General features: G+C 47.2%; 1 protein-coding gene across 3 annotated transcripts in view; it reads left to right on the top strand.

Annotated features, from left to right (window-relative positions):
- Window positions 1–236: 236 nt before the first annotated feature.
- The window catches only part of CAPRIN1 (cell cycle associated protein 1), a 73,460-nt gene continuing 47,699 nt past the window's right edge, over window positions 237–25,997 (top strand). For 2 of the 3 annotated variants that reach the window (XM_082269810.1, XM_082269808.1), the window contains exons 1-2: window positions 447–604; window positions 8,260–8,397. In XM_082269810.1, the coding sequence (XP_082125936.1) occupies window positions 8,260–8,397 (138 nt within the window). In that variant the 5' untranslated portion in view covers window positions 447–604. Of the gene's footprint in view, window positions 341–446; window positions 605–8,259; window positions 8,398–25,997 lie in introns of those variants that run through there. The other variant, XM_082269809.1, reaches the window with a different exon arrangement.

The following is a 25,997-nucleotide window of genomic DNA, read 5'->3' as shown; positions in this document are numbered from 1 at the left end:
GGGAAATCTCCCCAATGGGACACATGGCAAAGAACGGTTACAAATCTCCCCTAATCTATCCAAAATTGAAAAGAAAAGAAAGTTTTAGCAATTTTTAATTTTTTTTCGCATCGTCCTCATGTGTGCTATGTTTACACTCTCATTACATCACACTTCCTCCTTTCCAGGAACTCAGCATTCAGGCATTATCCAGGACAACCTCCCAGGCTGACCCCGCCCCTCTGTAGGAGGCTCTCCCCTCCCCTCTTCTCATTGCCCTGCATTGTTCACTTAGGCTGCCCTCCCAAAGCCTGAAGAGTCCTCTCCCTTCCCCTCTCATCCCGAAACCCAGCAAGGAAAGGTAGGCGCCCCGAGAGACATCAAACACCCCCAACCGAGGGCAGGAGCCGCCCGCCATGTGCCCCCCTTCATTGTAGTCTGGGCAGGCAGCTGCCAGGGCCGCCTCACTCAGGCCCCCGGCCGTGTAAATCCCTCCGCTTCCTGTGCCTCGGCCTCATTAGCTCGGTGAGGCGGCAGTGGCGGGGCGGCGACTCCTCTCTCTTTAACCTCACACCGCGAGCAGCGCTCAGGCCCCGTGACCGACCCACTGCGGAGACCCTGGAAGGTGCGGGGAGGGGGAGAGGGAAGTGTCCGCTCAGGGCGGGGGGGAGCGGGCACGTTTCCGGTCCCACGGTGGATCGGACTCTTTATGAGGCGGAGAGGGAGGGCAGAGGGCGGCCTAGGGGGAGAGTTCAGCGATAAGGAGAGCAATCATCATAGGGGACCCTCCATCACCAGGAAACAAAGGGTTACAGCTCATAGGATCTTCATCGTATCCTTCTATAGACATTGTACCCTAAAGGAAGGGGCATTGTACCCTATATAACAGGACATTGTACCCTATAGACAGGGCATTGTACGTACATTGTACCCTATAGACAGGGCATTGTACGTACATTGTACCCTATAGGATGGGACATTGTACCCTATATAACAGGACATTGTACCCTATAGGAAGGGACATTGTACCTTATATGATAGGGCATTGTATGTACATTGTACCCTATAGGATGGGGCATTATGCCCTATAGACAGGGCATTGTACCTTATATAACAGGCAATTGTACCCTATAGGATGGGGCATTGTACGTACATTGTACCCTATATGATGGGACATTGTGCCCTATAGGATGGGGCATTGTACCCTATAGATGGGGCATTGTATGTACATTGTACCCTATAGGATGGGGCATTGTATGTACATTGTACCCTATAGGATGGGGCATTGTATGTACATTGTACCCTATAGGATGGGGCATTGTACCCTATAGGATGGGGCATTGTAGGGGCATTGTGCCCTATATGACGGGGCATTGTACATACATTGTGCCCTATATGACGGGGCATTGTGCCCTATATGATGGGGAATTGTACTTACATTGTGCCCTATAGGATGGGGCATTGTTCGTACATTGTACCCTATGGAGAGGGCATTGTACCCTATGGACAGGGCATTTTACGTACATTGTAACCTATAGGGGGGCACTGTACCCCATAGGCAGGGCATTGTACCCTATATAACAGGACATTATACCTTATAGACAGGGCATTGTACCCTATATAACAGGACATTGTACCCTATAGACAGGACATTGTACGATCGTTGCACCCTATATACAAAGCATTGTATGTACATTGTATCCTATATTCAGAGCACTGTATGTACATTGTATCCTCCTATATATAGAACACGGTCCGTACATTGTATCCTATATACAGAACATTGTATCCTATATACAGAACATTGTATCCTCCTAAATACTGTTATTTCTTAGACATTGTATGTACCTTGTACATTCCTATAGTCCATGGTACGCACATTGTATCTTTCTATAGACCTTGTACATATGCTGCAAACTTCCTATATACATTGTATCCTTCTATATACAGTGCAATGTACCTCCTCTATAGACACTGTATCCGTCCAGTATACATTGTGTCCTTCTGTATATGTTGTCTCCTATAGCCATTATATCCTTCCTTTATACATAGTACATACAGTGTATCCTTTCTATATACATTGTATTCTCCTATGCACAGTGTCTGTCTAGTCATCAGAATATCAGCTCTGCTATCCCTGGTAGGGTATGGTTGAGGGGGGCAGGGTTGGGTCTTCTCTCCTAGAATTTCAGAGCAATACACCTGTGTGGAAGCAGGTCCCCCCGACAATACAGCATGCGGCCAGTGTGTGTAGGGTAGGATCGGCTTGGCATTCTCTACCCTCTTACCTTTAAAGGGTTGTGAAAGCAAAGAGAACAAAAAGAGGGCGCACCGACCTAGCGCATTATCCTCAATAACAGGCTTTATTGTGTAACATTAAAAATGGCTACTCACAGACTTAGATGATAGTAAAGCATGTCGAGCTTAACTGCTCAAATGTCCGGGTCAGTCCATGTAAATGTCCATGACCGATGAGATGATGGCTGACGCGTTTCAAGGCTCTGCCTCTTCCTCAGAGCTCTGGACCCGGACATTTGAGCAGTTAAGCTCGACATGCTTTACTATCATCTACGTCTGTGAGTAGCCATTTTTAATGTTACACAATAAAGCCTGTTATTGAGGATAATGCGCTAGGTCGGTGCGCCCTCTTTTTGTTCTCTTTGCTTTCAGTATCGGTGGACTACCCCAGTCCGTTTTGGGCAGCAAGACCATAGCCATTTGAGAAGCCAGGATTGAGTCCCGTGAGGAGTGTGGTAGAGGGGCTTGGATACCAAGCGCAGGAGAAAGGTGGTCGCACCTTATGGTCTTTTGGAGACTTTAAAGGGTTGTGTCAGAACAATGCTTATATCCACCAACACACCATGGATCATCTATTATCATCAGACAGAGTGCAATGTTTCGGAGCCACACAGGACCAGTAGAACAGAAATGGGAGGAAGAGCTTCATGGGGACGCTGACATCTGTCTGAGGGGACTTCCCTTGTATGGCAAATGTTTTCTTACTTCCTGTTAGATTTCCCTTTACTTCCTGTCTTAAAGAAGCAATCTAAGATACTGTGATTGGAATATTTGCTGGTTTCCTGTTGGACTGGCAGACATTAAAGATGTACAGCCAAAGCTCGATTGCCTGTACTCCTCCTATGGATCACAGGAGTGCAATCAGCTCTGCACTCCTGAGACCCGTTTTCAGCAGACGTCAGAGCCAGTCCAGGCTGTGGAAAGATTGTGACAATATAGTCTAGATCTCCAGCAACAACTCTGGACTGGAACCCAGCTCCCACCCCCTCCGCAACTCGGCTCTCCTGTGAGCGAGGGGGGGGGGGGGGGAGGCAGAGCAGAGAGCGGTGACTGTCAGTCACCGCTCTCTGCTCATGGAGCTCTGAGAACCAAACCATTAGGGTTTTTTTGGAGCTGTAAAACGCCTATGCCACTTGGAGCTCCTAAAAGCTCTGTGTGCATGAGGCCATAGAATAACATGGATGGGCGTTCTGCAGCTGCAAAAAAAAACGTCTGACGCTGCGAACAGCAGCTGTAAAAACGTCCAGTGTGCATGAGGCCTTAACTGTGTTTGATCGCTCGGCTCTCAGTGTTAGAGCCGGTGGAAGATACAAATGCTGCATCCATCAGGGTAAGTATGATTGTGAGAAAAAAAATCCCATTCATCTTAAGTCAAGGGAGACATTATCTTGAAGAAAGAGTTGGTTTGCAAACTGTTAGCTGAACAGTGACTTCATCCAATCCGATGCAGCGATTGTTTGGTCACTAGGGCAGCCGTGGGTGGTGACTGTCTCAAAACAGGAACTGGCAGCTGAGGTCCCTCCATCCACAAGTGTACCGCTGCTTCCACGCATCCTGGCGCAGGTACCATAAAAAAGGGAGGACAGGTGTCGGTACCTGGTTGAACGAACCCTAAAGCTGGGTACACAGGCCAAATGTCAGAAGGCAAACGGCTGTTTAAAAAAAAAAAATGCTGACAGCCGGTTTGACACATGGTGGATTTGATTTTAAATTAAGTCGATTTAAATCACTAGTAAAAAGACTTGATTTAAATCATAATTTTCAAAGAGCAACTGTCATCTGTCCCGCAGCGGTTGTTCCTCTGACCCGCTGTTGACTCGTCGACAGTCTCATTCACTTTAATGGGACATCTGGTGATGCGGCAGTGACACAAGGTGAGGGATGTGGCGGCAGTGGTAGGTGAGTGGATGTCCTCTAACAGGCGCTGCCATGATGGATTTGAAATGACAGGTGCTCTTTAACCACTTTAGCCCCAGAGGATTTGGCTGCTCAAAGACCAGGCCCTATTTTGCAATTCGGCACTGAGTGACTTTAATTGCTCTGTCGTGCGACGCTGTACCCAAATGAAATTGGATGTCCTTTTTTTTTTTTTTTTATTTTTTAGCAGTGTGTGCTCGCCCCCTACAGGCTCCTGGGCGAGCGACTTAAGTCTACGTCGCTTTGCCTGTAGGGGGCTGGCTGCCGCCATAAATAGTCGTGCGGCGGTCGGCAAGTGGTTAAATGTAAGGACTCTTGCTGGTAGCGTGAAATTGTGTGAATACATCAATGCAGTCCATGTTATCTCAGCTTGCAGAGCTTGGATTCATTGAATGAGTTTACCAAAAATGTAAATATTGCAGAATATACAGCCTCGTGCTACATAACTAAGCTCCCTTTCATGCTGAATAAACTAATTTATTATTGTATTTTAGATAGATACATTTTATATTTCTTAGATTTTTTTTTTTTACTCCAAAAGCGTTGTTTGGTAAAAATAAAATCAGATTTAACCACTTGGCTACTGGGCCCTTAAACCCTCTTCCTGCCCAGGCCAATTCTCAGCTTTCAGCGCTGTCGCACTTTGACAATCCCACGGTCATGCAACACGGTACCCATATGAAATGTATTTTTTTCAAACAAGTAGAGCTTTCTTTTGGTGGTATTTAATCACTAATGGGGTTTTTATTTTTTGCTCAACAAAAAAACATTTAGGAAAAAACTATTTTTATAGTTATGAAATTTTGCAAACAGGTTATTTTTCTCCCTCATTGATGTGTGCTGATGAGGTGGCACTGGTAGGTGACACTGGGCAGCGCTGTTGATAGATGGCACTGGTGGGCATTGATAGGTTGCACTGGTTGGCACAGTTGCTCTTCCTCTTTGGGACTAATGTCCCTCTGACAGCCGGCGATCCGTTTTTCTTTTTTTTTTTTTTCTCGCTGACAGCGTGAGGAGAAAAAAAAGCTGATCGCTGGCTGTTTACATCACGTGATCTGCTGTCATTGGCTGATAGCTGATCACCTGGTAAGGGGTCGGGACCAGCCCCTTTACTCTGATCTGTGATCAGCCGAGTCTCATGGACTCGCTGATCAGAGAGCGAGCTGCGTGCGCCCCACAAGGAGCTCATGCACGGAGAATGTAAATGGACGTCGTCCTGGCAATTTACGCCCGCGCTGTAGCTGTCTTTCGGCTATAGCGTGGGCAGGAAGAAGTGTGTGTTTTTTATATATATAATTTTTCCACCTTGGTTTAACAGAAGCCTCCCATTTGGCCGGCCTCCTTGGGTGAGCTTGCTGGAAAACCAGCATCCAACCGACTCCCGATCAGCGCTCTCAGCCAGTGACAGAAAACGCTGATAGGAGTGTTCTATGGGGGGAGATCGCTGTACTAACCTTGCATGGTTAGTACAGTGGCTCCAGAGCTTACAGGGGTGTGTTCGTGGTTTTTTTTTTTTTTTTTTTTAAGGAAAAAAATGCAACCTGACAGTTAAGCCGGGTACACACTTCGTTTTTTTTTTTTTTGTAAAAAAAAGTGTACCTGGCTTTACTGTCATGTTGCAGGTTTTTTTTTTTTTTTTTCTTGCTCAGTTAAATATTTCAGTTCCAAGTTTATAAGAAAGATTAGAAGTAAAAAAAAACTTTTTGGGATGAATAGCAAAATGTCATTACAGAAGAAGGTGATCAGCTGCTACTAGCTGTTGGATGATCAGACTTTATGCTTTTACTGTAGTAACGTGTCAATGTGCAACTTCTTCAATTAGCTAGAAAATCTTATTGAAGGGAATTGATGCTTTGCTGTAGGGAGGAAGATCCAGGTACAGTGCAAGCACTGAAGACCATGGTGAGTCCTGGCACTGATGTCGGCTATGCTCCTGCCTCTATTCCTTGTCTATTTGCAGGCTGGATCTTGTACAGCATGCAATAAGATTCCTTTTTGCTGGGGTTCCCAATGCAGCACCTACTGTGTATTTGCATTATACCGTGACTTATGATGCTGGGCCCACTCATGCAGTCTGTATAGGGCAGCATTAATCTGTGCCACATCATGCCAAGGTCTGTCATGCACTCTCTCATCCATCTAGTTCCCAGAGTTGATTTCCATCCAGATGTGATTTATCCTGCACAGCCTCCCATCTGGCTACTCTTCTTGCATTGCTGAAGATGTAAGTGATGACACATTCTCTCCAGGCTGCCAGTGACTCTCACTATTTTAAAGCACTTTCTGGTTTGGTGCCACTTTCTTCACTTGTCTTTAGCTTAGTGCACCTGAATTTTTTTTTTTTTTTTAAGCCCTGCAATATAACTTGAGTGGCCTTTTTCAACCACTGTTCTGTGGAACCTTATGGCGCTTTTCCACTGCATGGAACCGAACGGTTCGGCTCGCTTTTGTGCTTTTCCACTGCATGGTATAGTGTAGGAACGGTTCGGTACGGTACGGCGGCGCTTTTCCACTGCATGGAACGGTACGGCTCTCAAAAACAGTACCACCTCGATTGTGGTTCCAAGAGGTACCATACCCGGTACCATATCCCACAATCCTTTGCATGCAGTCGCTACTAGCCACTGATTGGTCAGAGAATCCCACCCACCCCGTTGTTATCCCACCCATTTAACTTTAGTACTACTTTAGTGGAAAATCAAACCATACCGAACCGTTCCAACACCGTACCGTGCGGTACCAGCAGTGGAAAAGCAAACTGGGCCAAGCAGGGCTGAGTAGAGCCGAGCCGGTACTTGCAGTGGAAAAGTGCCATTAGAGTTCCTCCAGAGGTTGCTAGGGGTTCCATAAGGAACTTCTGCCACTAAGTTAGAGACCATTGTCAATGGCTACTTGTCTGTTGGATCTTTTGCTTGGGTTGGTTCATAATAAAAAAAAAAAAGTGGTTGGTGTGTTTTTTACAGGGGGGTTGGGGGGGGGGGGGGTTTAATGTTGCTGTGATTGGTTGCATGTTGAGTTGACATGCAGTAGTGCCTGTCACTTGGCAGTTCACGTCAATGAACAGCACATTAGTCTTATTGTGAATTCCTGTATGGGGAAAAAACAAAAATCACCTCCGTAACACCTGATAGCAGGCACTGTGAATTTTGATCTACGCAGATCCCTTTCAGAGAATGGGCTAGTGTGGACTTAAGCCTCGTACACACGCAACGATTATCGGCCGTCTTTTGTCCAGTGTTTTTGTGTTGATTGAAATGTGCTCTAGACTGCACACAAATTTTCTCGGCCAACAAAAATCTACTTCAGAAGTGATGTCATGTGCTGGTTTACTTTCCGTGTGTTTTTTCTTCTCTGAGCATGCCCAGTCTTGCTCATCTGATTTTTGTCTGCCGAAATCTGTACTGACTGACAGGAAATCGGTCGTTGTGTTGACGGCCAACAAAAATTTTATAGCCTGCACACCAGATTTTTTTCGGCTGAAAAGTCGGAGTCGGTTGTCGGAAGCATCATACTAACCAGCCGAAAAACGGCCGATCGGACGTTGGCCGAAAAATTCACGGCCAACTATTGACGCGTGTGTACGAGGCTTTGGTTAGGGAGGGTTGATTCTTTCCAATTGCCACAGATGAGCATTATTCTCGGTGACATCACACTAATCCACTGTGAGCTGTAACTATTGGGGGGTTCCCTAAGATTGTTTCAAGGGTTCCCCTGTTAACCCATATGTGCAGTGGCAAAAAGCTGGGCTTTAATGCCCACATGCTGCGCACGTGGTGTTGGGCAGGCAGTGGTCACTTGGAGCGCACTCCCCGTGTGCACCCAGCACAAAGACTAGGCTCTCCGTCCCGAGGAGACATCAACAGACGGTGGGACCGGCTTCTGATCAGTAGGTGGCTGTGACAGCCAATTAGTGGTCACATAATCGCCAATCATTCCTACCTCCTCTGGGCGTTAAGCACTTTTGCCGGACACCTGGGCAGTTAGGAAGGGTTTGGGGGGGGGAGGTTGTTTTACTGAACTAAAAAGGTTTAGAGTTCTGTTAATTTTATTTTTTTCCTCCCTTAGATGCCCTCAGCCACAAGCAGCAAGGCTGTGCCGGGCTCCGGCGAGGCACCAACCGGTGCTGGGAATGTACAGAGTGAGGCCGTGAAACAGATCCTAGGGGTCATTGATAAGAAGCTGCGGAACCTTGAAAAGAAAAAGGTTTGTACATTTGAGTTATAAAACAGAGGAATGATAAACATTTGACTGTTAAAATAAAGCGGGTGAGATTGTATTCTAAATTTACAGGAAAGGAATAAAAGGTTTAAATCTGGAATGTTAGAAGGTGGTGGTGGGGTGGTGTAGCTCTGTGCGCTTGTCTCCCCACCACCGGCTGAACCGACAGCACAGTGATCCACTTTCACTGGAAGTTTCTGGGTCTGTTGGCACGTTAATCATCAGGCAGGCCAAGTAACATGATCCGGTCATGAGGCTCTGAAACGTACCTGCTGTGCGATGGCTTTGCATTTCCTTGTTGTGTACATGTTTGCTCTTTAAACCTGTCAGGTAGCACCTTTGTCACCGCTGTCCTCCTCCAGGTTGTAACTTTGCCTTAGGTATTAACGGTCACCCTGGGATTTTTCTTTCTTCTTGTGCTGGAAATGAAAGGAGTGTACTTTGTTCTCTTTGCTTTATCCAAATCTGCATAAACATTTAGAAATCCTGAAAACTTTTTGCTGGATAAAAGTTGGCTAAGGCTCCGTTCAGCATAGAGATCGCTGGCAGAATCACAGTGATTCTGCCCGCGATCCGGAAATCATTGCAAATTGCGGGACGCCTGTGAGTTGCCCGTGATTTGCAATAGCACCCCAAACGCTGTGCGATGTTGCCGCGATTTCCTCCTGCCGAATGGCGGTACCATCGCACAAAAAAAATCGCGGGACACATGATGCCCCAAAGAAGCTCTTGTACCTTTTTTGGGCGTCATGCATCCCGCGATTTTTTTTTTTTTTTTTTTTGCGCGATGTTACCGTGATTCGGCAGGAGGAAATCGCGGCAACATCGCTCATCGTTTGGGGTGCTATTGCAAATCACGGGCAACGCACAGGCGTCCCACGATTTTCAATGATGGCAGAATCGCAGTGATTCTGCCCCCGATCGCTACGCTGACATGTAAATGTAGCCTAAACTGCCATGTTTACAAAACACGTGTTTGATGTGCACCTACTTTTTTGTCCTGCATGATCCAACAGGCCCTTCCTGCTTTGAAATGAGCAATTATATCACTACCGCGTTTTTCCAGGACAATAGATCTCATATGAGTGTCTGGTGGAGCTCCAGCAGATTTGAAAAGAAAAGGAGACGTGAAAAGAAAACGAGGTTGTAGTAGTCAACTTTTTTTTAAACACAAGGCTCAGGAAGTGATCTGTGCCATTTAAAGACTGGTTAGACTTGAACTTGATGTTAGAGCACAAAAAAGGTGGGGGAGGGGGTGAAGCTTTTGCTGTTGTACATGGACTTGACTTTCAGACTTTACCGTTTCTGGTTTCTTTTATATCAGTATGTTGTCATTTAAAGCGGTATTGCATCCAAAAGCAAACATTTTATTGCAGCTTACCAATTCTAAGAGGTGGCTGCATTAGTTTTCTTTGTTTTTCTTTCTATTTTCGAACCAGCCAGGAAGTGTTGGTTTTTCACAGCACAAACTCTCCTCCAGTAGAAAGTATCAGTTTAAATGGATGAGATGAACCCCTAACTAGCAGGGGTGATTACAATGATTGGCTTTTATTTATTCATGCAAACCCTTTATCCCAAAAGGGGAGAAAAACAGTTTGCTGTAACTGAAAGTGTGACCTTGAGCTTTGGTTTATTTGCTACTGTATCTAAATCTGCTAGTTTGAAATCGATTGTGTGATGTTTTTTATTTATTTTTTTTTTTTTTAATATATTAGACTGGACTGTCAACCATATACAACTGGAACTTTAGATAAGCCTTCATTGCCATAGCTTCCAATGCTGTGGATCAAAATGTAATCAACTAGACCAAATGCTCTAAGCCGTTAAGAGTCAATAATAGAAAAAAAATAATTGTGTATGTAAAAATTATATATATATTTAGAAAAAAAGATTGAGTGTTAAATACCCAATTACCCAGCGCTTACACAATTATGCGGCAATATTTCATGTGCATAAAAATTTAAGAACCATAAAATACCAAAAGCAGCTGCCTAAAATGTAAAAACATATAGAGAGAGGTGCATACCACGAATGATAAACACAGGCTGCGCTCAATATAAAACTCTATATAAATATAAAGCTCTCCTTGTACATAGTCTATGCATAAGATAAGGCAAAGTCCATCACCCTGATACAAAGTCCAATGGGATTGTGAAAAGAAAGTGTGCACTTTACAGCGAATGCTAATAAGCCTCCACCACACCTCATGCTCCACCCAAAGGTAATGCTCTTACCAGATGTCAAGATACCACAAGCCCATCAAAGTGATGTTATCTCACATATCTCCGTCGGACTCAGCATACAAAAACACACTCACGATTGCAGTGTCCTCCGAATCCATCATATGTGCAAGGGAAATAAAGGTGTACATAGGGCAATATCGTTCAGATAAAATAACAACCATTATTCATAAATATTCTCCCATTACACTCGCATGAAAACAGCAAACAATCAGCATATCGTATGAAGGCAATCCGAGGCCTGCCGGCCGCTTACCGAGCTCCCGCGCTCTGTTCGGCGTCCCGGAAGTTGCCGATCAGCATGGCTGGACGGCGTCTCGTTGCCTGGGTGACCGTGCAAGCCACTGCTCTAACGCGTTTCGTCAGACTTCTACTGGCTCTCCGTAGAGCACGAGGGTGGAGCACGAGGTGTGGTGGAGGCTTATTGGCATTCGCTGTAAAGTGCACACTTTCTTTTCACAATCCCATTGGACTTTGTATCAGGGTGATGTTCTTCCTACATATTGGACTTTGCCTTATCATCTTATGCATAGACTATGTATAAGGAGAGCTTTATATTTATATAGAGTTTTATATTGAGCGCAGCCTGTGTGTTTATCATTCGTGGTATGTATGTATGTATTTTTTTTTTCCCCTTGCTGTAAGCTATGGCAATCACGGCTTTTGTTTTTTAAAAAAGTTTTAACTTTTTTGTGAAAAAAAAAAAGTTAACTTAAAGCGGTAGTATACTGAGGAGGAGGAAAAAAAAAAAGACCCTGCAAGACAAAGGCATAATGAGCTAGTATGCATCGCATACTAGCTCATTATGAAATACTTGCCTTAGAGCGAAGCCCGGACACCGCTGTGGTAGCGGACATGATCCCTCGGCGTCTCTCCCGACATGAGGCTCATCACCCAGGACCTGTCCGAGCCCTACTCCATACACCTACCGCTACTTCATCCACAACTGGCTGCAGCTCTGCTTCCTGGTAAGTCGGGGCACTACAGGGCCCAGCATTCCTCCTTACCAGGGCCTGCTATAATACAACTAGGGGCACTACAGAGCCCAGCATTCCTCCTTACCAGGGCCTGTTATACAACAACTAGGGGGACTACTACAGACTCTGTAGTCCCCCTAGTTGTATAACAGGCCCTGGTAAGGAGGAATGCTGGGCTCTGTAGCCCCCCTAGTTGTAGTACAGTAGGCCCTGGTAAGGAGGAATGCTGGGCTCTGTAGTCCCCCCTAGTTGTAGTATAACAGGCCCTGGTAAGGAGGAATGCTGGGCTCTGTAGTCCCCCCTAGTTGTAGTATAACAGGCCCTGGTAAGGAGGAATGCTGGGCTCTGTACGGAGCCCAGCATTCCTCCTTACCAGAGCCTGATATACTACAACTAGGGGGGACTACAGAGCCCAGCATTCCTCCTTACCAGGGCCTACGGTACTACAACTAGCATCAGGTAACTCTTCTAACCTGATGTAGCCTACTCTAAAGGGGGATCTCTGGGGATGCTGGCCTGCTCTAAAGGGGATCTATGGCGACCCTGCACTAAAGGGGATCTATTCCATAGATCCCCCTTTAGAGCAGGGTCCCCATAGATCCCCCTTTAGAGCAGGGTCCCCATAGATCCCCCTTTACAGCAGGGTCCCCATAGATCCCCCTTTAGAGCAGGGTCCCCATAGTAATCGTGATGCATCGCGGTATCGAATCGCGACCCTAATAATCGTAATCTCATCGAATCGTGAGGTAAGTGAAGATGCACAGCCCTAATACCCAGACTTTTTTTTTTTTCTGCCTAGTATCCTACTCCTGTAGGGGGCAGTATAACCAATAGTTAAGATCAGGAGCTTTGTCCCTCAATGAACATCAGAGGATTGGATTTTAAGTCAAATTTCCCATTTTTCTTCATAAATTTAGGCCAATGTGTATTCTGCTACATAGGTTTGGTAAAAATGGCAATAAGCGTATATTTGGTTTACGCAAATGTTTTATCATCTAGAAAATTATACATATATTGATGGAATGTGTTTTTTTTTTTTTTTTTTATTTTTTTTTAGACTAGCAATGGCAGGGATCAGCGACTTATAGCAGAACTGACACTTTGTGGGAACCAGTGACGCTAATACGGTGATAAGTGCTAAAAATTTGCACTGTTGCTGTACTAATGACACTGGCTGGGAAGGGGTTAAACATCTAGGGTGATCAAAGGGTTAACTGCCTAGCCATTTTTTTTTTTTTTTTTTTTAATTCCCTGCTTTGCAGGAACACTGAATCCTACCCAACGTCCCTGTCAGATTGGAGATCTGCCTGGTTTACATAGGCAGATCTCCATTCTGTGTCTTTTACTGATGATCGACGGGTACCTGCAGGTCCGCTACTGCTGTTAATCACCGCAGAAGCGGCCCGCACGCCCCCTAGGCGGAAGTGCACAATCGCATATGTATGTGTGTGCCTGCAAAGGAGGGCAGGGTAAATCTTGTGTGCGGCAGTCCAGAAATGGTTAAACTGCATTGAGGGTTCTTTACTGTCAGAGCAGTAAGGTGTGTGGATTTCCCTTCCACAAGTAGTGGTATCAGCAGGGACTGTCTAAAGTTTGAAACACTATTAGACGGTCATCTAACGATCACAACATACAGGGATATGACCTTTTTATTATCGACAAACCCGCACCACGGGTTGAAGTGGATGGAAGGGTGTCTTTAACTTTACCAACTATTAAGCTGCAGCATTACATTTTTGGTTTATACCGCTTTAAGGATGGACTGCTCCGGATGTTTTGGAATATAGAATTCTTCACTTTGTATTGTAAATTCACCTTTGAAATGTGGCAGACTGTGCTAAAATTTGGGGTGGATTATAAACAGTCCACGTCCACCCCCCCATATCGCAGTATTAGAGCTTCAAAGGGAAGATGCTAAGGGGAAAGTAATATTTGGGTTATGCTGTAGGCCTGCCCAACCAGAGGGGGGAGGTGGACCTCCTATAATGGCTTGGAATGGCAGCAAGGATGGGAAATGTCATTCTAATGGGGATTTTAATTCTCCAGATACTGGGCAGAAGGAACCGCACATTCGTCTAAGGGCTCGCTATTTCCTAAATGTTTTGCAGGACAATTTCATGGGTCAGGTGGTGAACGCACCAATGAGAAACAATGCGTTGATAGACCTACTAATTACGAATAATACATACCTGATTGCGGATCTAGAAAATAGGGGCAACTTGGGAAACCGTGACCACAGGTCAATTTCAGTATAAATCACAGAAATGGGAAACCTAGGGGTAATACAAAGACACTGAACTTCAAAAGAGCCAACTTCCCTAAACGGCGCTCTATGCTAGACGATATTAAATAGGATGGAATCCTGGGAACAAAACACTGAGGAAAAAGGAGTGCTTTAAGAACATAATAAAGTTATTGGCCAGTGCTTTCTGACAGGGAATAAGTTTAAAAGGGCTAAAATAAACCCTGGGTGGATAAACAAAAGAAAAGGCCTTCCAAGAAATACAAACTTTGAGGGGTCATTGGAAGCATTCCAGTGTTACAAAGCATGCAATCAGAAATGTAAGAGCGCAATCAAGGTGGCAAAGATGGAACACGAAAGGCACATAGCGGAAGAGTAAAAACCCCAAGAAATGTAAGTATATAAATAGTAAGAAAGTGAGGCCAGAACGTATTGGCCCCATAAAGGATGATGTAGGGAATCTGGCTATAAGGGACATAGAAAGGCAGAGGTTCTAAATGCTTATCCTCTGGCTTCACAAAATAATTGGGGGGGGGGGGGGGGATACAGTAACCTAGACATGTCACAGGAGGCACACTTATGGTTAACAGAAGGCAGACTCGGAACTAGACCAGAAAAACGTAAAAAATCTCACTGGGACCAGATGGCTTACACCCGAGGGTCCTTAAGGAACTCGGCCAGGTGATAGCCAGACCATTGTTCCTAATTTTTTTGGACAGTTTACTCACAGGAATGGTACCAGCTGACTGGAAAAAAGCAGAGGGGGGTAGAGATTCTCTCTATCCCCGGTTACTACAGGCCGGTTAGCTTTAACATCAATAGTCTGCAAACTCTTGGAGGGGATAAGGGACTAATATACAAGATTTTAGTAATAAAAATGGTATTAGTAGTAATCGGCATGGACTTGTGAAGAATCGTTCTTGGCAGACCAATCTATTAACCTTCTATGATGAAGTGAGTTGCCATCTGGATAAAGGAAGGTCTGTGGATGTGTTGTATCCGGACTTTGCAAAGGCATTTGACACTGTTCCCCCCACAAACGCTTACTGTACAAACTAAGGTACATGGGTATGGACCATAGGTGAGTACCTGGATAGAGAACTGGCTCCAGGGGCGAGTCCAGAAGGTGGTGATAAATGGGGGAGTACTCAGATTGGTGTGGAAAGTGGGGTCCTTCAAGGATCTGTCCTGGGACCAATCCTGTTCAATTTATTCAAAAACGATCTAGAGGATGGGATAACCAGCACAATCTCCATATTTGCAGACTACACTTGCCTTAGCAGGGCAATAACTTCTACACAAGACATGGAAACCTTACAGGAAGACCTGAACAAAATAATGGGGTGGACAAATACGTGGCAGATGAGGTTTATTGTTGAAAAATGTAAGGTAATTAATTTGGGTGGCAGAAATACAAACACAAGTTACTCGCTAGGGGGAGAACCTCTGGGGGAATCTAAGATGGAAAAGGACCTGGGGGTCCTAGTAGACAACCAGCTCAACAATGGCATGCAATGCCAACAGAATACTGGCATGTATAATAAAAAAACACTCAAGATTAAATTATTCTCCCAAGACTCTGGTCCGGCCACATCTTGAGTATGTCATCCAGTTCTGGGCACCGGTCCTCAGGAAGGATGTGCTGGTACTGGAGAGAGTCCAGAGAAGGGCAATAAAGATAATTAGGGGAATGGAGGACATCAGCTATGAGGAAAGATTACAAGCATTGAACTTCTTCTCTCTGGAGAAGAGACGATTGAGAGGGGATATGATTTTCAATGTACAAATGCTGTACTAGTGACCCTAGCATAGGGAACAAACTATTCAGTGAAAGGGAATTTGAAAAAGACACACGGCCATTCACTAAAATTGGAGACGCAGTTTAACCTTAACCACTTAAGCCCTGGAGGATTTGGCTGCTAAAAGACCAGGGGGTATTTTGCGATTCGGCACTGCGTGACTTTAACGGACAATTGCGTGGTCGTGCGACGCTGTACCTAAACGAATTTTACCCCCCTTTTTTTTTCCACAAACAGAGCTTTCTTTTTAATGGTATTTGATCACCTGTGCGTTTTTTTTTTTTTTTATCATGCACTATAAACAAAGAGCGTCAATTTTGCAAAAATAACAATATTTTTCACATTTTTTTTTTTTTTTTATATGAAATTCCCCCAAAAAAAAGTAAGTCACAATTTTTTAACATTTTTGGCCAATTTGTTTTCTGCTACATATGTTTGGTAAAAAAAATCACAAAAAGCGTATTTTGATTGGTTTGTGCAAAAGTTATCGCGTTTACTAACAAAGGGAAAGATTTTTGTCATTTTTGGTGTTTTTTTTTTTTAATGCGTAATGGTGCGCGCTCGCTCCCCAGACCCTCCCAGGCTAGTGACGTATATATACGTCACTTTGCCTGTGACGGGCTGACCGCCGCAGTATATTTACTTGCGGCGGTTGACAAGTGGTTAAACTGCATAAAGGATTTACCATCATAGTGGTAAGGATCTGCAATTCTTTTACAAGCAGTGGTATCAGCAGGGAGCATCGATAGTTCTAAATAAAAAAAAAAAAAACTATTCACTTTTTTTTTAAAGAGGTTGTAAACCTCAGAATTTTATTATTTATTTTTTTTTTTTTTAAAAAGTACACCTTAAAGACAAGCACATAATGAGCTAGTATGCATCGCATACTAGCTCATTATGATATACTTGCCTTGGAACGAAGCGCCGACTGCTCACCTCTCCCATGGGTGACCCATTCTGTCACCCTTCTTCCGGGTTCGCGGCATCTGACCATCTGGCTGCACCCACGATTATGTCACTTCGCGCGGCAGCCGACGGGCACGGGGCTCTGAAGGAAAGGCACCAGCGGCTGTTCCTTCAGAGCGCATGCGCCAGCGATGTCACTGGCTGCATTTAAGGTAAATATCTCCTAAACGGTACATGTTTGGGAGATATTTACAGTACCTATAGGTAAGCCTATGATAAGGCTTACCTATAGGTACAAGTTGCAGAGGAGGGTTTACTTCCTCTTTAATGACCACAACATACAGGGTTATACGATGTACGTTTTTAACAGCACACACACTTCACATGAGTTGAACCGGATGCACTGTTTGTTTTTTCCAACCTAACAGTGGTGTCTGTGATGGTGGGTACCGTCCCCCCATATCGGTGATGTCTTGCCTAATAGTAGTTTGGTGGAGGGGAATCTTCTTCAAGGGTCTCACCGTCTGACTATTGGCTCCTGCTGTCAGTGATCACCCATCTTGGAGGATGGGTACACTGGTAAACAAAGAACACACTAATTATTTTTGCCCTCTTTAACCTAACATACCCCACCCTAGATGCCTGCTTGATTCCATTCCATGGCTGCAATTCAGCATTTTTCAGTGGAACCTTTTTTTGCGAAGGTATGCAATCTCCGCACTCCAGCTTTTTCTGAATCTAAAAATCTTGCTGCATTTCTGGGGATTTGTAGTTCTAGCAGAGCTGGAGTGCTGAGATTGCCTGCCCTTGCCTTACAGGCTTCTATGAAATCACCTATGTGGGGATGGCATCTAGAAGTCTAAGATGACTTGCCATGCATGCAATGCCAGGAGAGATTTGGAAGATTAGGTGTTGGGTACCTGACTGATATTACAGAAGGCGGGTCAGGGAGGGATTTGAAGGCTGACCCACCCCTGTGGCTCATAGGGAAGATTGGGGGGGGGGGGGGGGCGTTGAAGACTTACCCTTGTGGTTCACCATGGCATCACGGAGCAGGGGTTATTTGAAGGCTGACCCTTGCGCCTCATTAGAGGGGGGGGGGGGGGATTTGAAGGCTGACCCTGTGCCTCATCAATGGCGGGGGGGGGGGGGGGGGAGAGAGATTTTGATGTCTGCAGGGTTCGTATAGTCATTAAATTCCTGGAAAAGTCATGGGATTTTCAAATGGCCCTTTCCAGGCCTGGGAAAGTTTTGGAAAATGACTGAACCCCAAAAAAGTTTTGGAAAGTAATGGATTATGGAAAGGCGCCACTGTGGAGCAGATGCTTAATAATTTTACTGACACATTTTACATGGTGTAGGCGTCTTATCTGCATAGGAGGTAGGCGTCCTTCCGGGTCCACAGTTTTTTTCCTGAGACTGGCCAGCAGCAGCCGAGAGATGACACTAGAGGGACTCTCCTCTGAGGCAGCGGTGAAGCGCATAGTCACTGGAGGACTGCATGAATGTGGTGACGCGGGGGTGCGGTAACCGATTTCGGAGCATGCAAGCTCTGAAACTGGTTACTGCGTCATCGGGTTCATGCGGCCCTCCAGTGACTGTGCTTCACCGCTGCCTCGATTAGAAGTGAGTCCCTGATTGGTTCTCTAGTGTCATCTCTCGGCTGCTGCTGGCCAGTCTCAGGAAAAAATCTGTGGACCCGGAAGGACGCCTACCTCCTATGCAGATAGTCGCTTACACCATGTAACATGTCAAAATTAAGCATCTGCTCCAAAGTGGCGCCTTTCTGCCTGTTCGTGGGACTGTGGCTTCGGCCTACAAAGAGTAAGTGCCGGTTCACACTGCAGCGGCACGACTTCGGGGGCGACCTGTTAAAGCGGAGTTCCACCCAAAAGTGGAACTTCCGCTTTAGGGAGTCCTGACCCCCTGACATGCCACATTTGGCATGTCATTTTTTTGGGGGGGTGCGAGTACCTAGTTTTGACAGGTACCCGCTCCCACTTCCGCTCGGAGCGGCGCCCTGAGCGGAAGTTCTCCTCTCCCCCTCCCTCCCTGCAATCTTCTGGGACATGTCAGAGGTCCCAGAAGATTGCCAGCCAATCACGGCACGCAGCGCGACTCGCGCATGCGCAGTGGGTACCTGGCTGTGAAGCCGCAAACTGTAACAGCCGGGTGCCCACAGCAGTGATGCCGAGGGAGAGGATCGAGGCTTCGGGCGGCCGCATCGCTGGACCGTTGGACAGGTGAGTAAATGGCTGGAACTCCGCTTTAAGTCGCGTGCACTGCGACTTCAGCACGACTTGCACGGACTTCATAAAATGAATGTCTATGCAAGTCGCTCCAGGTCGCCCCAAAGTAGTACAGGACCCTTTTTCTAAGTCGGAGCGACTTGTGTCGCTCCTATTGGAACCGTTCCTATACCAGTCAATGGACCACAACAGTGCGTGACTTGTCAGGCTGACCAAGTCGCCTGACAAGTTGTACTAGTGTGAATGGACACTTAGTGCCGCATATTTGTACAGTCTGTGCCATCCATACCAGTCCGGCTGCACCTACATGACTGCCTGAACTGAAGCTTTATCCCCAAGCAGGAGCGCCCATTAATCTTCTTTCTCCGGTATATTGGTCAAATTACAATAGTTGACTTTATGGGGGTAACGCAGTTGGTGTAGCAATGCCAGGGAAATGCAGCTTTAAAAATGTATGGCTTCATAAAGTGAGAGGTGGCTGGAGAAAGATCAGGACCCGGGACGCTGTGTGTCATAAAACGTTTGACATTTTGAACATGGGAGAGGCAGCGCTGTCTGGCCACGCTAAAGGTGACCAGTCTGCAGCTGCGTGCTTGACAGCTTCCAATCCGATTGCTGGATTTTTCACCCGTGCGCCTGAAGTGACACCGGCTCCCTGCTTACTTGAAGTCATGGGAAAGTCATGGAATTTTATTGGTAAAAATGTGTATGAACCCTGAGGCTGGCCCCTGTGGTTCACCAATAGGGAGGGGGAAATTGAAGGCTGGCCCCTGTGGTTCATTAATGGGGGGGAGGGGGGGGGGTTTGAGGGCTGTATCCCCTGTGCTCCTGTGGTATATCGTTGAGGGGGTGGGGTATTTGACCCCTGTGGTTCATCTTGGGGGGGGGGGTGTTTGAAGGCTGACCCTTGTGGTTCATCTTGAGGGGGGGGGGGCTGGTGTTTGAAGGCTGACCCCTGTGGTTCATCTTTGGGGGGGGGCTGGTGTTTGAAGGCTGATCCCTGTGGTTCATCTTTGGGGAGGGGGTGTTTGAAGGCTGATCCCTGTGGTTCATTTTTGGGGGGGGGGCTGTATTTGAAGGCTGACCCCTGTGGTGGATCATGGGGGGGTGTTTGAAGGCTGACCCCTGTGGTTCATCTTTGGGGGGGGGGGGATTTGAAGGCTGACCCCTGTGGTTCATCTTTGGGGGGGGGGGATTTGAAGGCTGACCCCTGTGGTTCATCTTTGGGGGGGGGGGATTTGAAGGCTGACCCCTGTGGTTCATCTTTGGGGGGGGGGGGGATTTGAAGGCTGACCCCTGTGGTTCATCTTTGGGGGGGGGATTTGAAGGCTGACCCCTGTGGTTCATCTTTGGGGGGGGGGGATTTGAAGGCTGACCCCTGTGGTTCGTCTTTGGGGGGGGGGATTTGAAGGCTGACCCCTGTGGTTCGTCTTTGGGGGGGGGGATTTGAAGGCTGACCCCTGTGGTTCATCTTTGGGGGGGGGATTTGAAGGCTGACCCCTGTGGTTCATCTTTGGGGGGGGGGGATTTGAAGGCTGACCCCTGTGGTTCATCTTTGGGGGGGGGGGGGGATTTGAAGGCTGACCCCTGTGGTTCATCTTTGGGGGGGGGGGGGATTTGAAGGCTGACCCCTGTGGTTCATCTTTGGGGGGGGGGGGGATTTGAAGGCTGACCCCTGTGGTGGATCATGGGGGGGGGGGGGGTGTTTGAAGGCTTACACCTGTGGTTCATCTTTGGGGGGGGGGGATTTGAAGGCTGATCCCTGTGGTTCATCTTTGGGGGGGGGGGCGTTTGAAGGCTGACCCCTGTGGTTCATCTTTGGGGGGGGGGGGGGATTTGAAGGCTGACCCCTGTGGTTCATCTTTGGGGGGGGGGGGGGATTTGAAGGCTGACCCCTGTGGTTCATCTTTGGGGGGGGGGATTTGAAGGCTGACCCCTGTGGTTCATCTTTGGGGGGGGGGGGGATTTGAAGGCTGACCCCTGTGGTTCATCTTTGGGGGGGGGGGGGGATTTGAAGGCTGACCCCTGTGGTGGATCATGGGGGGGGGGTGTTTGAAGGCTTACACCTGTGGTTCATCTTTGGGGGGGGGGGATTTGAAGGCTGATCCCTGTGGTTCATCTTTGGGGGGGGGGGGGGGTTGAAGGCTGACCCCTGTGGTTCATCTTTGGGGGGGGGGGTTTGAAGGCTGACCCCTGTGGTTCATCTTTGGGGGGGGGGGATTTGAAGGCTGACCCCTGTGGTGGATCATGGGGGGGGGGGTGTTTGAAGGCTTACACCTGTGGTTCATCTTTGGGGGGGGGGGGTGTTTGAAGGCTGACCCCTGTGGTTCATCTTTGGGGGGGGGGGTTTGAAGGCTGACCCCTGTGGTTCATCTTTGGGGGGGGGGGGGTTTGAAGGCTGACCCCTGTGGTTCATCTTTGGGGGGGGGGGGGGATTTGAAGGCTGACCCCTGTGGTGGATCATGGGGGGGGGGGGGGTGTTTGAAGGCTTACACCTGTGGTTCATCTTTGGGGGGGGGTGTTTGAAGGCTGACCCCTGTGGTTCATCTTTGGGGGGGGGGATTTGAAGGCTGACCCCTGTGGTTCATCTTTGGGGGGGGGGATTTGAAGGCTGACCCCCTGTGGTTCATCTTTGGGGGGGGGGGCTGTATTTGAAGGCTGACCCTTGTGGTGGATCATGGGGGGGGGGGGGGGGGTTTGAAGGCTGACCCCTGTGGTTCATCATTTGGGGGGGGGGGGGTACGGGAATCTCGGTGACATTTGATTGATGTAGTCGGAGGACACGTGTGGAGGGGGAGGGGGGCGCTGTGACACACGTGGGGCTCCGGTTATGACATTCGGGATCCCGGGGGCGGGAGAGATGTGATCCGGTGGTTTCTGGCCGCGGTCACGCCGCACGTGTCACCTTCTTTCCCGGCTCTTTGTCTCAGGCGAGCTCCGGGCTGTCGCACATGGACTAGGCCGCATCCAACATGGCGGCTCCCAGTGATAGGAGGGGGAACCGGGCCGGGCTTGTCTCCTCCTCCCCGGAGAGTCAGTGCACATCATTCACCGGCTACACATCTCCGGGGGGAGGGGCGGAGAGGTCATACTGGAGCAATGAATAGTGGAATGTACAACACAAACCTTTCTTTCCTTACTAGAAGGGGGTGTCCCCATCACTGTGTGTGTATGTGTATGTGTGTGTGTATATATATATATATATATATAATTCCCATCACTGTGTGTCTCCTATGAAGGGGATTTGTGTTTAACGATTTAAATAATAAATGTATTACATTTCTATCTTGTTGGTTTTGTGCCTTTTTTGAAGTCCCTTCTGTTTGGCTCTTTCTTTTACCCTTCATTATTGGGATGTGACGCCACCAATAACCGGCTTGTTCTATACATGTGACTTATGGAGGGGATTGTCACTGAAACAGCAAATTGTGACCACCTGGATCTCCCATCATTTGTCTGGTTGCGTGTCACCAATACAGGGAAGGTGTCACCAATACAGGGAAGGTGTCACCAATACAGGGAAGGTGTCACCAATACAGGGAAGGTGTCATTCACCCTATTGGGATGTACAGGACAGCCATAAACCCTGAAGGTATGGTCACACGTGCCTCTTGCGTTGGCTCGGGCACAGTAGCCCATTCATTTGAATGGGCTGCAGTGCGATGTGAACTGCACAAAAAAGGGAAATGCAGCTTTTTAAATCGTGGCGGCAGTAAAAGCACATGATCCCTTTAAACATGCGGTTCCCCCCATCGCACTATGGGCTGGGATGTGTGGGGGTGCCATTCAGAATAAATGACACCCCCCCCACACACACACACACACACACACCACGAAAGCAGTGAGATGGTACAGGAATCACTACAATACCAGAACAAATGCACAGTGCTGGCTAGTGTGAACCTTAGTCTGACTGGTTCTGATCCTAATGCACACTTTACCACCTTCATTACTCGGCCTGAGGTCACACTGCTGTGATTGTCGTGGGTGGCACAGTGGTGTAGTGGTCAGCACTTTCACCTAGCAGCAAGAGGGTCGCTGGTTCGAATCCCAACCACGACACTACCTGCCTGGAGTTTGCATGTTCTCCCTGTGCCTGCGTGGGTTTCCTCCGGGTACTCCGGTTTCCTCCCACACTCCAAAAGACATGCTGGAGTGAGGGCAGGGACTGATGTGAATGTGCAATGTATATGTAAAGTGCTGCGTAAATTGACAGCGCTATACAAGAACCTGAAATAATATCAGACATGGCATGTGAGTCACACCACATTGCTGTGCAGATCACGTGCCATGTCCATACAGTTGTATGGCTGAACCCGCGTTCCGCATTGGATTTGCACAAAAAGTTGTAGGAACACATTTTTTTTTTTTTTTCCCCCTGCAGTGGAATTGGATTGCATAGGTCAGTGGTCCTCAACTCCGGTCCTCAGGGCCCACTAACAGGCCAGATTTTAAGTATTCCCTTGGGGAGATGCAGACTAGAGTACTGCAATCACTGAGCAGCAAATGATATCACCTGGGATCTATTTCAGTTATCTTGCAAATCTGGCCTGTTAGTGGGCCCTGTAGGCCAGGGTTTATGGTCTAAACGGGATAGGCTGCCTGGTGGTTAACTGAAGGGAAGCACATAGTAGGCTCAGGCTGACAATGCTGTTGTGAGGCTGTGGCTTGGTGCTGTCAGCCTGAAACAGGAAGTGCTGTTATTGCCAAGGATGTCCGGGTAAGAAACTGTGGTTGATAAACTGGACAGAATTTTTTTTTTTCTTCTGTAAAAAAAAAAAAAAAAAGTGCTCCAAGCTTTTAAAACATTTGTACTACTTTAAGGGCCAGCTCACACACCTGAATCGCACAGGAATGCACTGTTCCTGTTCGAAAACCCATGTAAAAACGCATTAAATTTGTGCGTTGCTGCAGGTTTCAATACGATAACGGTATTGTCACAGATTCATTGCGTTTGCCTACACCGACTGGCTTGATACTTTCGTACCATGCGACCCAGTATTACATGCACGCATTACTTTGGTGCGGTGTGATTTCAGCCTATTCAAAATCAATGTACTGAAATTGCATCGCACAGAACCACGTGAGAACAGAAAGGCACAGCACATTCCCAGATGCAGGCATGGTGTAAACCAGCCCTAAAGGCATGTGTTCAGATGGTTTCTTTAACTAGTGTAATTCCCTCTGTACCCTCACAACCTCCGAGGACCAGTGCCTGGCTTGCTGTCTGTGCTTTCAGCGGCTAGTCTTGTAGCAGTCCCACTGTAGTCTTTAGTGGTGGGGACATATTTGTGTCCCTGCAGTGGACAGACTTTTGAGGTATGACTCCTAGTTTGAATTGACACTGCATTCGGGTTGTTTGACAGGGCAGGGGACTCTTGGTCTGTGCCCTCCTCTCTAGTACCTCAAACTGTGACTGACAGGCCAGGAAGTTCCTGGACTGTCACTGGCCCTCAGCTCAATCTGCTCACCAAGTCCTTTATTTCCCTTTTCCTTCATGGGAAGAGAAAGCAAAATTTCCATGAATGAGATATGCAATTTATTTTTTATGGGCAAATTGCCTTACTGGGGTTTAACAAGTTCGTAAAGGATAACTTCATTTTTTATTTTTTTTTTCTCTCCCAAGTTTTGAGAAACATGAAAAAATGTACACGTTCCAGAGTAGTTACAGCATATATACCAATAAGTCCTTCCAACAATGTCCCATCAGCACATATTGGCAAATCCACAATTATGGCTCTACACCATGAGTCTACAATGGTAACCTGAGCCGCATATTTCTACCCGAGACAGTATCGCAGCAAGAAAATGTGCAGAGCAGGAGTTGGATCACAGTAGTCTATCCAAGATTGAATCAACTGGGGGATAGCCCTGGTGTATCCAGCCAGGGGGACCATAAATTATCAAATTTTGCTAGGGCACCTTCAATGTGGTAAATGTATTTTTCGAGACGTTGCATATCGCCCATTTTGGGTAAACCACTTTTTCAGCAAGGATGGTTTAGCAGATTTCCGATGTCTAAATCAGTTTATGGGCTTGAAAGAGGGCCCTGGCTATTGCTTCTTTAAAAATATCTTCCACCTGAAGATCTTCCATCCAGGATACCTAATACGCAATTTTTGGGGACTTCCCGAACATTAATCTGAAATGCCTTTTTGTAAAGGGTTTAAATGACACTCTTCTGTTAAAGGTGTAATTTAGGTCATCTCCATTGAAGGTGAATTAAATCGCTATGATCCCTAGAGGATCTGGTACACATGGGGTCAACTTTAACTATGCTTAAATGTCCGTCACTCCTACCTATCCTGCATACTCTATATATTAAAAAGATCTGTGTACTTCAGGGCTCGCCAAACCCAAGGCGCCAGGTCGCATTGATGGCTAGAGTTAGTGGCCTGGTGCCTGGGCTACATTGTGGCCCCCGCCCCATGGGTGCGTGGACTAAGATTCTGCGCTGGCCAGTAATTGAGGCCGCAGCTTTGCGGCCTGCTGTAGGGAGACGCTTCCATCCAAGAACTGGCGCCTTCTTGTGTTGGCCGGGGTTGCAACAAGCAGTCACTGGCGACACTGAGGGTTTCCCCTGCCTGCTCTCACTGCTCTGAAGAGGTAGGGGCTTGATCTGGTGCCTGTCCTTACCCGGTGAGTGGACAGGGAGTGTGGGGCAGCTGGTTTGAACAGCCTCGGTTCATTTACAATCCCAAAAAGATGAAAACCGTGTTTTTTTTTATTTTTTCTTTCCTTGTCATGCCACACAGCCGAAGGCCCCCTTCACACGGGCTGTCTGATCAGGTCCACCTGTCAGTTTTTTAGGGCGACCTGATCGGACCCTCCAGTCTCCTGTATGGAGTGGCGGATGTCCACTGCCATCTGATCCGGTCGGCCAAGAACAGACGGATGGTCTACTTTCCATCATACGGATCAAATCAGATGGCATTGGATTGAAATGGACAGGCATTGAGGAGAGCGGGACTGTCCATGTTCGCTCTGCGGAGCGGACAGGAACCGTCATCCATCTGCTCAGCGAGGATTAACAGAGAAATTCCCACTGAGCAAGTGGATTCCACTTGGCATATGTGCCCGTGTGAAAGGTGCCGAAGTTAACATGTTACTGGATCTCCTATCTCCAACTTGCTGCACTCTCCTTCCCTGGTGAGCCACTGCCCATCACAACA

The sequence above is a fragment of the Pelophylax lessonae genome (genome assembly GCF_965119305.1).
Source record: "Pelophylax lessonae genome assembly, chromosome: 10".
Taxonomy (NCBI): domain Eukaryota; kingdom Metazoa; phylum Chordata; class Amphibia; order Anura; family Ranidae; genus Pelophylax; species Pelophylax lessonae.
The sequence above is the reverse complement of the archived record's forward strand: the minus strand, read 5'-3'. Positions and strand labels throughout refer to the sequence as shown.